Source organism: Prionailurus bengalensis, chromosome E1 (genome assembly GCF_016509475.1).
Source record: "Prionailurus bengalensis isolate Pbe53 chromosome E1, Fcat_Pben_1.1_paternal_pri, whole genome shotgun sequence".
NCBI lineage: Eukaryota > Metazoa > Chordata > Mammalia > Carnivora > Felidae > Prionailurus > Prionailurus bengalensis.
The window spans coordinates 59,135,837-59,150,361 of record NC_057347.1 but is presented as its reverse complement, the minus strand read 5'-3'; the positions used below and the strand labels follow the sequence as shown (position 1 = coordinate 59,150,361).

Below are 14,525 nucleotides of genomic sequence, written 5' to 3'. Positions count from 1 at the left end.
GAGAGTAGCTGCCTCGGGCTCTTATCAGGTCACGTTCCCACGCAAACACCCCCCGGGCTGTCCCCGTCAGTCCTCCGCGTCAAGGTCAGGGGCTCGGCATTCAAAGCAACCCACGTCCGACGCCGGTCCACCCCTGACCTCACCTACACCTCTTCAGCTTCCTAGGCCGATGACCTGCTCTTCTCAGAGACGCGCGTCACCCCTGGAGTCGGCGGGGCTGTGAGCCACCTGTCTGCAACGCCCCCTGCTCCTCTTCAAACCCGGCCCCCTGCGGGGACCCCCATCGGGCTGCGTCTCCCCCAGGATGCTTTCCCTCGTCCCCTTGGCCCTCAGAGATTCTCTGTCCCCTGGGCACACGAGAGCCCTGGCCACGCTTGTCCGCGACACTCAGGCGCCCTCGGCAGCTTGTGTCCTCGGCCAGACTGTAAATCTGGGAGGACAACTTCGCGTCTCCTATGGCGCTTAGGGCGGGTTTTCAGGACACAGCGGAACTCAGTTAATTATTTCCTGGATGATGAACAGAATCACCTTAAGCGGCCCTTCCTCCTCTCCTGGCGACCGCCAAACAGCACCGACAATTACGGAGAAAAACTCAGGACCGGCCTCGTGAATAAAAAGCCACGTTGAGAGAGTTGTGCCCGCAGGGGGGTGGGTGACGTTGCGGAGCCCGCGTGTCCTCCTGGCCTGAGCTTCCGCTTCTTTCCACGTTTGGAGAACGTGCCCGTGTCACCCTCAGGAAGCGGCACCTCTGCCGACCTCTCCCTGCACACGGGAGCGCCCGTTTCTCTCTGTGTCGCCTGCCCTCTCTGTTCCCTCCTGCGGCCGCCCTTCCAGCTGATGCGGGCTGTGGCCCCCTCTCCTGCCACGGATCCCTCTCCTGCCACGGGTCCCTCTCCTGCCACGGGTCCCACCTGCCGTGTTCCTCCTTCCAAACATCATCGTTTTCCTATTTTCCTACCTCTGCCCCCACCGGGCTCTTCCTTAGATTCCCGCTTCGCAGTCCTGCCTCCTGCTTCTAGCCTCTTCCTTCCTTCAGCCCCGTCACGTGCACACAACTTGCTTGGGGCCGTTCCACAGCTCTGTCCCGTGCTGGCCGTGCCCCTCAGGGTCGACCTCTGCTTCTCGGGGCGCAGCGGGGGACCTGTCAGCTGGCGGTTGAGCTGGGCGGCTAGGAGCCCCTCTGGGCAGCTCCCCCTCACTGCGGACTCCTCACGGGGAAGTCACCCTGCAGGAGGCTCTCCCTGGGGCAACCCCCAGCCCTGGGATGTGGGGGGCGGGGTTCGGGGGGGCAGAGGGGAGCTGCTCCGCCAGCCCAGCATTGTCCACCTCACCGGGGGGCCTGGGCGGACTGGGAACACTGCTCTAGCTTCTGTCCAACCAAGCAGCTCCGGCCCTCAGGGGTCTCCCCAGGGGCCTGTTGCTGAGCTATTCTATTAGCCCCCAGGGTCCACACGTGTCTCAGCTGCTTCTCTGGGCTCGTGGGAAGGACGGGGGGGGGGGGGGTCTGTGGGTTCGTGTGCCGGGCCGCCCTCGGAGAAAGCCCTGGAAAGGGCCCACCCGGCAGACAGTGAACACCACCCACCAGCTGTGTGCTTCCCCTATGCCTCCCGGACGTGTGTCCCTCTCCCGGCTAGACAACAGCTAGACAATCTTCTCTGCAAAACATAAAATGGAAAATGGAAAAAGAGCAACGGGACGGCCGGCAGCAGAAAACTGGAAAACCGGGTCTGGGGGCCAGAGCACCCGCGTCCCGTGGCAGGTCCCGCGTCACCGGCGGGACTTAAGTGCAGGTTCCACCGTTTGGAAGGTCCACCCATTTCCTCAGTCGTGCTCTGGAAAGTTCTGGACTTCTACAAAGACCAGTGGCAGGAAAGAATTTGGATTTCCTGAATCAACTGAAAGACTAGACTCTGACTCTAGCCTGGGGCGAAATGGCTCCTCTCGTCACGACGGCCTTCCCTGTGTTCAAACACAAGCCTGTGTTCCAGAGCGACCGACCGGCGTGCAAAGCTCACTCCCTCGGGTGTCGGGTGTGGAGAGGGCGCACCCGGAAACCACAGAGCGGCCAGCCGCACGCGCAACCCGCCCGACGCTTCAGCCTCGGGAGGCTGAGTTCACACCCGTCTCGGGATCCCCATGGGAACCCCAGGACGCGGCGGGAGCCACTTACTTACCAGCGCAGGGCGATTTTGATGGGGGTGGTGAGGCAGGACGTGAACAGGTCGGCCGGGAGGTCGGGGATCATGGGCAGGAGCTCGTTGGCCTCACAGGCTGCCAGCTGAATGCAGTTTTTCATGGACGGGGGCAGGGGCATCTGCGCGAGCGGGTGGTTCGGGTTAATGGCAGCAACCTGCAGGGGGAACATTAAAGGCAAAGAGCGGCTTAGGGGTCGTGGATAAGTGCAGGCTCAGCTGGAAACGTGGCCCCAGACGAGACGCGAGGCAGGCTGCACACCCTGGGTGTTCCTGAGGCCCTGCAGAGAGGCCGCCGTGGAGTCCCCTGGGGCGGCGCGGCCTCGCGCTCGTTACCAAGGTCCCTCCCCCGACACCGCGAGGCCGGGTCCCCGGCACATCAGTTCTTTATGGTTTTCCGTGCGCAGGTCCTTCCTTACTCTGATCATACCAACGTCCAAGCATGGTTCCCTCCAGGGCTCTTCCAGTGTCTTGTCTGTTTTAAAACTCAGTCTCTTGTCTGGCATCACTTACTTTGGTGTGTTTACTGACACGGGGTGACGTCCAGCCTACGGGGTGAGCACCGCCACCACCCAAGTGCAGAGGGCGAATCTGAGCGCGGCGGACCCGCTGACCCGGCACAGCCGGAAGCCTGGGGAGCACACGGCTCCTCACCCGGCGGTGGGCCGGCTGGTCTCACGCTCCCCTAGCCTCATGTGACATCTCAAAGTCCTTCTAACAGGCGTGTTAACTCTGCAGTCAGGGAAGAGGGTTCTTCTGTTTTGTTTTGTTTCGTTTCGTTTTAATGCAGAATTTAATTTCTCTTTAGGGCGGGGAAAGTAATATCTGCTTGATATTTCCTTCGATGAGGTTCTGGAAGGCAGGGGCACCGGAAGAGGGGCCTCCAGCTCACTGAAGTTTCAGGAAGAAAGGCTCCACGCTAATTACTGCCGGTGGTGAGGGTGCATGCATTTCACTTTTGACTAAATGAAATCTAATTAAAAGTGTCAATCTAAAATGATGTGACGCAGTAAAAAGTTTTCTTAAAAATCACACACAGGACCATCAGACGCGAGGCCTCCGCGCATCCTCATGAAAAGCAGAATTCACCGACGTCTGGGACCCTCACTCAACCGAACCCGCTCCCTCCGCCACGGCCTGGGAGACCCTCCCCGGCCGCACCTCTGTGCGGCCCGCTCACCCACCACGGGTCCTGCTGCCATTTTCAGGGACGCGGCCGGCCGAACGCGCGAGGGCTCCCACGGCTCACCACGTGGAGCCGGGGCACGGAAGCAGAGGGCGGCCCTCCCTGGGGTTGGGCGCAGGGGACAAGGAAGGTGCGGACAAAACGTGCCCACTCAGGGCCGCTGGAGGGGCTTCACATCTCCTGGGCTTCAGCGGCCCTGAGTGATGATGTGGGCCCAAAATGCCGGTTCTGTGGACCAGCACAACGTCCAGTACCTGGACACTCACTCACCAACAGCCCCGACCTGCGCGGAATGAAAGCTATTTACCGCGGGTCATAACCCAGCCTGTCTGCAATCCAGGAAGTGAAGCGGGGTGACAGCTCCCAGGCGCCTTCTGACCCCGCCCCGCCGTGAGGCCTGGGAGCACGCGGGCCCCGCAGCCTCCTGCCACCTGCGGGGGTCCTTGGGTGACCACCCCAGAGCGGCAGGACTCCTTCCTGTCCCCGCAGACCACGGCTGTGCGTCGTGCCTTGCTCGGACGGGCTGAGCGTGAATCTCAGTGTTTGCTCCTCGCGGCTGCAGTTGCTGACCCTTCTCAAGGCTTTGTCACGTTCCCTATTTCATTTGCTTTTTGAAACGCCCCCCCATGAGGTAAGCTGTATTTCCATTTTTAGAGATCTTCTGCGACGAGGACACGGCGCCCCCAAGGACTCGGCCAGCGCCTGGGTCGCGCAAGCACGAGGCTGCTCCCGGTCCCCGTGCTGCGTTGCCCCCCCCCCGGGACCCTGTGGAACCCCCAACCCCGGGGCACAGACGGGGCGCCCCGCAGGCTTTGCCCACCAGCCCCCGCGCACTCAGATCCCACGCCCGCGAAGCCGCGCTCACTCACTGGTACGCGGCACAGTGCCGAGGACGTGGGCCGTCGTGATTGCTGCTGGTCAAACCTTGTTTCTAATCTCAACGTTTCTCAGATGGGAGGTGGTGAAGGCTGTGGTTTCATCAACAACCCAGTCCACAACAGGAGCATTAAGCCCAGAATCTGTAGAAATTCTACTAGACCTCATACTAAGTGCAATTAAAAATTTTTAATTAAAATACAACTTTCAGAAGAATGGGTTTTTTTCCTTAATTGTGGTAAGACACAGATAACATGAAATCGACCACTTTAACCATTTTGAGCTCATGGTTCAGCAGCACCGAGTACCTGTCACCAGGCTGCAGCCACCAGGCACTGGGTTTTTAAAGCGAACATGGCCGAGTCGGCAGACCCACGCCCCAAATCCTCTCCTTGGCTCCCGCTCTCAGCTCAGCGCGACGGGGCACCTGCTTCCCAGGGGAGACGGGCTCCCCGGGGCCGCTGTGACAACCCCGCCCGGAAGGGCGATGGGTCCGGGTGCCAGGTGGGTCGGCAGCCCCTCAGGCCCGAGTCTCGGGGAAACGTCAGAGGCCGGGGCAGGGACGTGGCGACGCTCTGGGCCTCGGCACTGGGTGCGCGCGCCCCCTCCCCGGTCCCGGAACCGGGCGGCCAGGCTCAGGTGGGCCGGGCAAACCTCCGTGGAGTCCGGCGCGGAGAAGGGCGAGCACAGTGGAACTTCGGTGGGAAGATGCGGCTGTTAAGTACAAACTAGATTCCACACTCTTATCTTCCTTTGCAGAGAGCTGTCCATTTTCACAGCGGAGACGCTGGAGGTCCGCGGGTTTGAGCTTTCCGGTTCACGATCTGATTCCCCGTTAAGCTTCCTCTCTACCGGTGCTGGGAATGGACGCGCAGGCCCTTCAGCCACAAGTGCGGACACCGGGGCTCTCCCACGCTTGCTTTTCCGTTGAGCACCTGATCTAATGCCTCTCGGGAGGGGAGCACTTAGTCACGCCAACGCCACCCACAGGGAGCTCAGGAGGTGGGTGTGCGCATGCCGGCAGCCGTGGCGGAGCTCGGTGGGCTTCGCGAGGCCTCCGCGAGGTGTGCAGAAGTCTGTTCGGTCTGGTCGACAGGCGGTGCTCCCACCTTGCTTCCTTCCGGGTGGCGAGGCAGAGCAGGGCCTCCGTGCGACGCTGTTCGGTCTGCACCTCGTGCCGCCCCGCACCCCCCAGCATTTGGCTCAAAGCCTGGGAAGTCCTGAGGCTCAGGAGGCGCTCCGTGGATGCCAAAGATGGACGGGAGGCAGGTACACGGAGAAAGGTCTTTATCCCAAGTACATCTACTAGAAATGAAATTTCCCAATTAAAAACGGGCATTGATAGAAAGCCCGACCCCTTCACAGGCCCCGTGCAGCGCGGTGTAAACGGGGACCATGTGGCAGGTCTAGCCGCTGATGGTCTCAAGCAACCTGTCACAGCTGCTCAGCGGGAATCCAGCGGGAAGTGCGCCGTCACGGCCCCTTCCTTCCCACCACGCCGCCGGGTGCACAGAAGGCACATGAAAGCCCTACTTTGGGGATAATTAGGATCTGAAACGTTTTTTAAATGACACTCAAGGCAAAGGATTCCCCCAACGAATCATCATTTCTCAGGCTCGCTGACCTATCTTAGTGCAGGGGTCATTTCCCACACATCGTGTTGGTTTTGTATTTATCCAAGATGGTGACCTTTCAATCGAACTTAGTCTTTGCAAACAGCCCGCGTGCAAGGGAACGAGTCCCTCAGAGAACCCGAAGAGCCGCCCAGGCGTGGACGTGAACAGCGCCGGCTGGGAGCCGGCGCTCACCGAAGGGCACGCCCGACACGCACCTTTACCCAAAGGGGTTTCTCCTGGGGAACCTAGAGACTCGAACACAAGAAAAATCTTCGACTTTCAGAGCTCACTGGAGCCTTCTGGAGGATTTGGGAAGGGTCCAGAAAAGTCCTCGGATGGGATGTACGGCAAGCAGACCCAGCAGAGGCATCTGCTGACTGTTCCGCACGTGTGGGTCGCCTGGCGCTCGGGAGGGCCGGGAACCGTTCCCTCTGCTCGGTGCGGCTGCTGGGGGCCGCGGTGGGGGGGTGGGGGGGGCGGGAGGAAGGGGCTTCTCTCGTTTTCTAAATAAAACTCTGACATCGTGCAGCTTCTTTCCCCACATACAGATACTCACACGAGACAGGAGTGAGCGCACTGGTAATTCCTGGCCTCTAACAAGGGAAGTTCTGAGAATAACATCTACCCGGCGACAACGCCGTTTCTGGCTCGCAGCCCTTCTCAACTCAGCGACGCCCACTTCCTAGGGACGCGCAGGGTTCAGAGAGAGACAGATCTCTAGAGGACTCCGTGTGCTGCTGGCCCAGCTCCCTGCAGACACGAACGGGGCCTCTATCACGGGACAGACACTGCACTGAAGACGGCAGGGAAAAGTAGCGGCCGTCACTTTCTAGAAGTGACTTACGGGAGTTTATGCGTAGCAGGCGGTAAGTAATAACTTCACAACCAAGCGGTACCTGTGGCTGCGGGCCACCTGTTCCCAGAACGGGAGTCACTTTCACTGGAGGAAGGCCACGGAGGAGCCCTCGGGGCTGCCCTTCGAAGGGCAGAGGAAGAGCCCCTTTACAGCAGGCTTCTCACAGCTGCCCCGAGAGCTCGCCCGAACGAACCACCAGAGCTTGAAGCCATTTAGCTGTTAGCCACCGAACAGTTTGGAAGGTGCTCCGGAGTCATTCTATGCCTCAGTGAGGATGCTTCATCAGAACGAAAAACCAAATTCTACTCCCAGAGAGTCAGCAACCAAAGAAAAGGAGACACTGAGAAATTCCGCACCCTTCCGCTTCAAGAAGAGAACTTCTGTTTTTTGGCTTTATGAACACTGCCTGTGTGAACATATGTTTTCAATTCTCTTGGGTACGAGCCCGCAGGGGAATCACTGGGTCACACAGCGGCTCTAAGTTTAACATCCGAGGAGCCGCCAGGCTGTCGTCCAAAGTGGCTGTGTCACCGCACGTTCCCGCCAGCAGCGTGCGGGCTCCCAGTCCGCCACCTCCTTGCCAGCACTTAGAATTACCCACCTTTGCTCTAGCCGGCGTGGTAGATGTGAAGCACGCCTCGCTGTGGTTTGGACCTCGTCTCCCTGGCGGGTGTCGGCGTCCCTGTCCTGCCTTCTGGTGAAGTGAGGACAGAGGGAGCGGACACCCCGCCCAGCCCCGCTTCTCGTCCTGGCGGGGAAACAGTCTCCTGCCAGAAGTATGATGACAGCGGCCGGTTCATCACAGACGCTCTTTAGCCAGCTGAAGACGTTCCCCTCCAATCCTGGTTTGCTAAGAGGTTTTCCTTTTTTAACATAAAAGCGTGCTGGATTCTGTCAAGTACTTTTTTTTTTTTTTTTTGCATCAATTGATCTGACCATACGGCTTTTCTTCTCCGGTCTGCCGGTGCGCCGGATCACATTAATTGATTTTTTTAACTATTAAGCCAGGCTTGCACAGCTGGAATGAATCCCCCCACTCCCCCAGTCGTCGAGTGTAGCTTTTTATAGATTGCTAGAACCGATCTGCTATTATTTGCTGGAGGCTTTCTGCATCTAAGTGTGTGAGAGATAGGGTTTAAGTGTTTTGTTTTTGTTTTTTTTCCATTTGTACTGAGTGTCCCTTTCGACATCAGGGAAATAAAATGCCCTCCCCTTTCCACCTTCTGGATGAGCTCTGTATACAACTGGTGTGAATGCTTCTTTATAAACGTTTGGCAGAACTCTCCGGTGAAACTACCTGGACCCGGAGACTTCCTTCTCAGGAACTTTTAAATTACAAGGTCAACGTCTTCAGTGGTTATTGGACTATTCACATTATCTACTTCACCTTGGTCGGGCGTGTGGATTTAGAGGAAACGGCCCACGGCTCGAAGCCGTCAAACTTATGAGTGTAGCATTATCCACGTATTCCCTTATTATTCTTTTAATGGAGGCAGGATCCCGACTCCGCTCTCCTTCCCTGTTCGTCGGCCTGGCTGTAGGTCACTGAGGGTTCCTGAGAAGCAGCCGTTTGCTTCATGGATTTTCGCTGTTCTCACTTCCCATCATTTCTGCTCCTACGGCCGTTTTCTTTCTCCTTTGATAGCTTCTTGAGGTAGTGCTGCGGTCTGAATGTGTGTGCTCCCCCAAAATGCTGCCGAAATCCCAACCCAGAGTGATGGCGCTAGCAGGTGAGGCCTCGGGAGGGGGACACGTGCCTGAGTCAGGGAAGCCCCTTCCACCGCGTGAGGACACAGCGAGGGGCCCCCGCCAGCCCACGCGGGACCCCTTGTCTTGGGCTCCGGCCTCCAGAGCTATGAGGAACGCACTGCTGTTGTTCACAAGCCCTTCCGGAGTCCCAATGGACTAACACAGGTAGGAACTTCTGACCCATTGTTAATTTTTCTCCGACGCGTTTCTGTTGTGTTTCTATCACTGACTTCTGGTTGATTCTACTCGGGTCAAAGAACGTACTGTGTCTGATTTCAATTACTTCACGTTTGTCGAGGCCTGTTTTACGGCCCAGGACATGCTATACCTTGAGGAATGCTCCCCGGCTGCTTGAAAAGGATGCGTATTTGCTGCCGCTGGGTGCGGGGCTCAGTAAGTGGCAATTCGATCCTTACGACTGACACTGCAACCCAGACAATCATTTTGTCTCCAAAAGCAGACAGTTTAATTTTCTCTTCTGCAGTCGCACGCCTCCTGTGTCTTCCCTGTGCTGTGCCGCACACATCGGGCTACCATACACAGCCGGAGAGGAACAGGGACGGTGACCTGGCCTCTGACCTGCGTGTGAAGAGACCACCGGTCTGCTCGCCCCCCGACCCCTGGGTGGGCCGGCAGCCTCCCACCGCCCTTCTCCTCCGGCACGGCTCTGTGCTCAGCCTGTTTAATGCAGCCATTTTTCTGGCTGCCAGAGAAGGCCCGCTGCCCCGGGCCGCCGAGGTCTCTGCGAGAGATGCCTGGCCATTACCTCGGTTCCTCGGGCTCCGGCCCGGTGGGTGGTGGGGAGATCCCGGGGGAGGGAGCAGGTCAGGAACAGGGTCCTGCGCCGCATCCCAGGGTGCGGCCAGGAGCTGAAAGGATTAAACTCTAGATTTACCTTCGGAGAAGCTCCCAGTTTTATGATGGCTGCAAACAGTGTATTATATTCATGAATCTGGATTATCATTTGGTTTTTTTTATGTTTCATGCACGCCATTCCAAGACCAAGCATATCTGATGAATCATGAACGTATCAAAAGAAAATAACTAAAGGGAGTTTATTCAGATGTATATTTACTTACGAGGCCACATCTGTAAATATTTCCTGAATATCTACCTCAAACGAGGCAACCCTGACAGGTTTACATAATAGATGTAACTTACAGCCGACAACGCCAACAGAAGAGACACTGCAAAATGACATATAATTAATTGTCAAATTATCCGTGTAACACAGTGCTGCATGCAGTCAGGCCTGGGGAGTGTCCAGGCCGGGGGGGGGGTGGGTGGGGGGAGTGTGCAGACCTGGGGACCACCTAGGTTGGGGGAGCATCCAGACGTGGGGAGCATCTAGATCCAGGGGAGCATCCAGGCTGGGGGAGTGTCCAGATCCCGGGGAGCATCCAGGCCAGGGGAGCGTCCAGACCCGGGGAGTGCCCACAAGGGAAGCAGAACTGGAGCCGCACCCTGAAAGGTGAGTGACCACAGACACACTCGCTCGCCCAGGGGGAGGCCTGACACCCTCAGCCGTGAGGGCTCCGAAACTCTTTGCGCAGAGAAATCACTTCCCTTTTTCCCCAGACCTTCACATTACGGGTGAGGAACGTAAAAGCTGCCGAGTGAGAAGCCCAGCTTCCCACACACCCCACAGGAGGGACGGGGCACGGGTCCCAGCCCCGGGGAGCTCCTCCTGCCACACAGGCTGTCGACAGGATGGCCTACAAAACACCCTGCAAACAGCACGCGTGGCACGAGTGAACGGGAGCCGTATCCACCGGCCAGCAACCGCGGCCTCGGCACGGGGAGCCCAGCTCTGCTCAGCGCCTCCCCAGACAGCCCTCCCCACCCTACACGGCCCCTCGTTTCCCGGGCCTGCTGGCAGCGACCGTCCGATGCCCTTGAGGCTGCCTCCCCACGAGCCTTCCCCCCTTCTGGGCAGCCCCCCAGAGCCAGAGGGCCGGCCTGCCCCACTGGGTCCTTTATGTCCATAATGGAGGGCACTCGTCTCCCCAGCCAGGTGAGAACCCCAATTAGAGGGGCTTCTGCTGGATTTCTTTTTAGATGAGCCCCTCCTCACCCTCCTATAAACAGTTGAAATGGCAGAATTTCTTTTTAAGTCACATGTGAAATTCTCTTCTGTTCTGTGTGTGAGAGCCAATACCAGGTATATATACGTTTCTTTAACACCTTGTTTTGAGAACCTTTGCTGTTGTGAATTCTTACTGCCTACCGTGCATAAAGTACAAGGCACAGAGGAGAGGGGTGAACTTGGCCAGCTGTCATTAGGAAAAGGGCATGAAACCGTCCAGGGTGTGTGCAGAGACGCAGAGGGGAAGGGGGATCACCGGCCACAGCCTCACGTGGCGTGGGCTGGAAATGCGGGCTCACCGGAACACCTGTCATCGGGACAGCCCGGGGCTCAGCTGTGTGCTGAGCAGCCGCACCGGCCCTCCACACAAAGCGCTGGCACCTTCTTCGCTAGACAGAGTTACTGACGAGTCTGGGGTGAAGCAGGGCAGAGCAGCGAGTGTGGCCCACGGCGGCCCAGGAATGTAACGCCCCCGCACGGTGACCTCGCCCCACGGACAGCCCAGCCCCGGCCGCTTCCCCTGACGATTTCCGCCCCCGAACACGAACACACGGGGGTTTCTCGCCGTTCTTCCTGGCAGAGGGCACAAAGTCCTCTCGAGCCTGTAGCATCGAACACAACAGTCCACGTAAACCTAAGAGAAAAGTTAGTACCTGGGGAAACGGAGGCGACTGAGAAGAGAAGGGGACGCCGTTTACGAACCCACAAATCAGCATCGTTTTAAGCCTAAAGGACAACGTTGACGCAGTTATCAGGTAACCGCCTTCTGGTTCCTCTGCAGCCGGACTGGGGGCGACGGGGGCGACTGGAGCCTTGGAGCCGGACGCGCCCCGAGCCACGCAGAAGCTACGTGGTGGGGCTGTATCCCGAAGCGCCCGGCGTGCCCGTGGCAAGTGCCTGGAGAGCAGATTCCAGGCAGCGAATGGCAGTCACGACACGTGCCTCCCTCCAGGCAAGCTGGGAACCAACCTGTGGTTTTGGGGGTCACCTGCGGGCGCCACGAATATGACCCTGGCGCGGACCGCAGACTTGGCCGGGGAGGCCACGGGCATCCACACAACGTCTGTCTCCGGCAGCAGCAAAGGAACCGTGAGACCTCGGGACGGGATGCGTCAGTTGTGCGGATGCACACGCAACTAACGTGTCCTGAGGAGACGTGAAGATTCTGACGTTAGTCGCTTTTCGTCAGAATCACTTGGTTTAGCTGCCTGACGTGAGGTTTAGTCACAGCGATGGATACGTGAGGATGATGTTCACACGTGGGGTTTCGAACGGAAAATCGTCGGGCGGTTCCGTCACCGTGGAGTCGGTGACGCTCCAGGAGCAAGTCTGTTCCTCGCCACGAACACGAGCGTCCGTGCGGCAGGTCTCCGCGGGCCGGTGGCAGCCGGCGGCACGGGTCGCACAGACCGTGCGGAGAACGGAGGGCAGAATCAGGGTTTACTCGGAGGCGTCGCGGGAAGAGCCTTGCAGGGCGCCGGCGAGCGGGAAGACAAGACGCGGCGCCGCCGAGCGCCACACCGAGCGGTGCGGGAAGCGTCCCGGCGGCGTGGCCGCTGCTCCCGGGGAAACGCTCGCAGCCCCCGCCACGGCCGCCACCTAGAACCACCCGAGCGGCGGTCCAACGCCGAGGAGGACAGGCGGTCGGGACCGAGGCGGGCACGCGGCTCAGCCCCACCTGTCCCCGGGAGAAGGGGCGCTGCGGCTCCCGCCACCGGACGCCCGTGCACTCACCTGCCTCCCGGGCGTCTTCCGGGCCGAGCGGGAACGGGCCTCCCGCACACGACAGCGCTGCAGACGCTCGTCCCCCACTCCGTTCCCGCCCACCGCCCCCAACCACGGCGGGGGCCGGGCACCCAGCGCCAGCCACAGACAGAAGGGAGGTCCGCTGGGCAGGGGTGCCCCGCCTCTTCCCGCCTCACGCACCGCACGCCGCAACCGTCAGGAGAAAACACCACCGGCCGAGGGTGCCAGAGCGGAGGGTGAGAGCGGCCCGGGCCCCCGACCGCACGTGGGTAACGATGTTGCGGGCCTCCCAGGCCCTCCCAACGACGACCAAGCGCTACGTGATTGGAAACCAACAGTGAGCTGCTTTTGCCTTCCCGCCGGAAGCATCCAGACGCGGACACCGAAGGGCTGGGAAAGCTCACCCCGCGCATCCTTCCTCAGGTCGTGACCTGAGAGTCGGCCCTACCAGAAGGAAGGAGAAAAACCAAGGAAGAGGCAGCGGGGGGGGGGTCTGCAAAACAGTGGCTGCTCCCAATGAAGGGAGGCCCAGGACGGCGGCTCCGGGAGGCGCCTTCGAGGAGCGGGGGGCCGGGGAGGAAGACCCTCCGGGCAAGGCACATTCCGAGACGCGACGCAATCCCAGCCAATCTGGGAAGCCGGGAAACACTAAAGAGCTAAGTCAAGAAGAAAAGAGAAAGTCTCCAGGAAGATCCAAGAAGCAAACAAAAACCGTTACACAAACGGAAACCACAGCACCCGATTTAGCCACCGAATGAGGTGTTTACGTGGATGCGATCAAGGAGTCAAGGCTTGACGTCGGTCACGTTTTAGAAGCGGCCGACACACAAAGCCCGGGGCTCCGCCACAGGCAGGGAACGGAGGGCTGCCGTAAAAGTCAACGTTGCAGAGCTACGAAACCATAGATGTGACTGATTCCTGATGAAACCAGAAGCAAACACATACAGCTGTTATTTCAATCTGCAAAGGCTACGAAGCACAGAAAACCCCAAACCGGGAAATAACGTGAGGGCCGTGGGGAGATGGCCGGGAGGGGGGGGGGGGGCGGTGGTGGTTGGTGGTCCACCTCCTGCTGGCGCTCTTTAGAAGTCACTCATGCACGCAGCAAACGGGGCTTAGAGCTACCACGCGTCTTTGCCACCAAAACTCAACATAATTTCTCCCCTTCTTTAAATAGAAGTGACGGCAGCTCTGTTTTGGTTTGTATGATAGCAGAAAGCCCACAGATAACCTCAAATCTGTGAATCAAGCAGTGCCAGCACAAGCATACCGTCTGCATCGACAGAGATGCTCGCTGGAGGAACCAGAAGGCCACGGGCGCAGGGTCCTGGCCGGGAGGTGTGGCGCCAGGCTCGGTTCCCCCACCACTGGCCTCTGGACTGTCTGGTCTTTCAAGTCCTGCCATATGCTAATCTGGCAATCCTAAAAATACTTCTTGTGAAGAGACATTGAAAGCAGAGGGGTTTGAAGACTTTCTCTAACTTTCAAGTCACAAAGCAACGTGACCCAATGACACGTGCGGAAGATGCCTGAGTGACGGAGGCTGCGTCCTCCCGGCTGTGACCAGCCTCCGGCTCTGAGCCGTGCTGGTGCTATGCTCTCCCGGGAGGTGCCGCCCTCTGCACCTGCCGCACTCCTCGGGGGGGGGTCTCCCGGTCCCGCCACGAGATGGGGCCACGGCCAGCGTGAGAGCCGACGACCGCCCTCCCCTCCCAACGCGTGCCCTCCCCCTGGCACCACTGCGTGCACCGCCAAGGCGCCCCGGCCCAAGCTGCCATCTCCCTGCCTTCTGTGCGATCGTCTGACCCTCTGCCATTTCAACACTGGCACGAACCACTTTACCTGCCAACGTCTCTTAGCTCACACATCACCATCTACCCACTGAAATGCCTGCCGCGTGCTTACTGTAAGTTGACGGCACTTGACCCACGGAAGAGAAGGTAAGAATTTCTCAGAAGAATAAAGCGAAGCGGCTACAGAGGACTTCTGTTTGTCCAGCATCCGATGAAACGGCTAAAACAAACATTAAGATATGAGGTGGGAGCCAATTTTATCATTTTACTTTCTGCTGTTTACGCGAGAGGCCAGCTGGACAGCGGCCAGCCGTAGTAGGTGTGGCGGCAACACAAGAGACTCAGCACGCGGTCGTTAGAGGAGAGAATACACGTAAGAGAGCTGATCGCAAGACACGCGGCGCGACTTGGTGCTGCCATGGATC

The 14,525-nt window shown here is 59.0% G+C and overlaps 1 protein-coding gene across 2 annotated transcripts in view; it reads right to left on the bottom strand.

Moving 5' to 3' along the window:
- Positions 1–14,525, bottom strand: part of RPTOR (regulatory associated protein of MTOR complex 1) — a 338,621-nt gene that overhangs the window by 167,761 nt on the left and 156,335 nt on the right. For both annotated transcript variants that reach the window (XM_043585750.1, XM_043585751.1), the window contains one exon: positions 2,175–2,350. In XM_043585750.1, the coding sequence (XP_043441685.1) occupies positions 2,175–2,350 (176 nt within the window). The remainder of the gene's footprint in view (positions 1–2,174; positions 2,351–14,525) is intronic.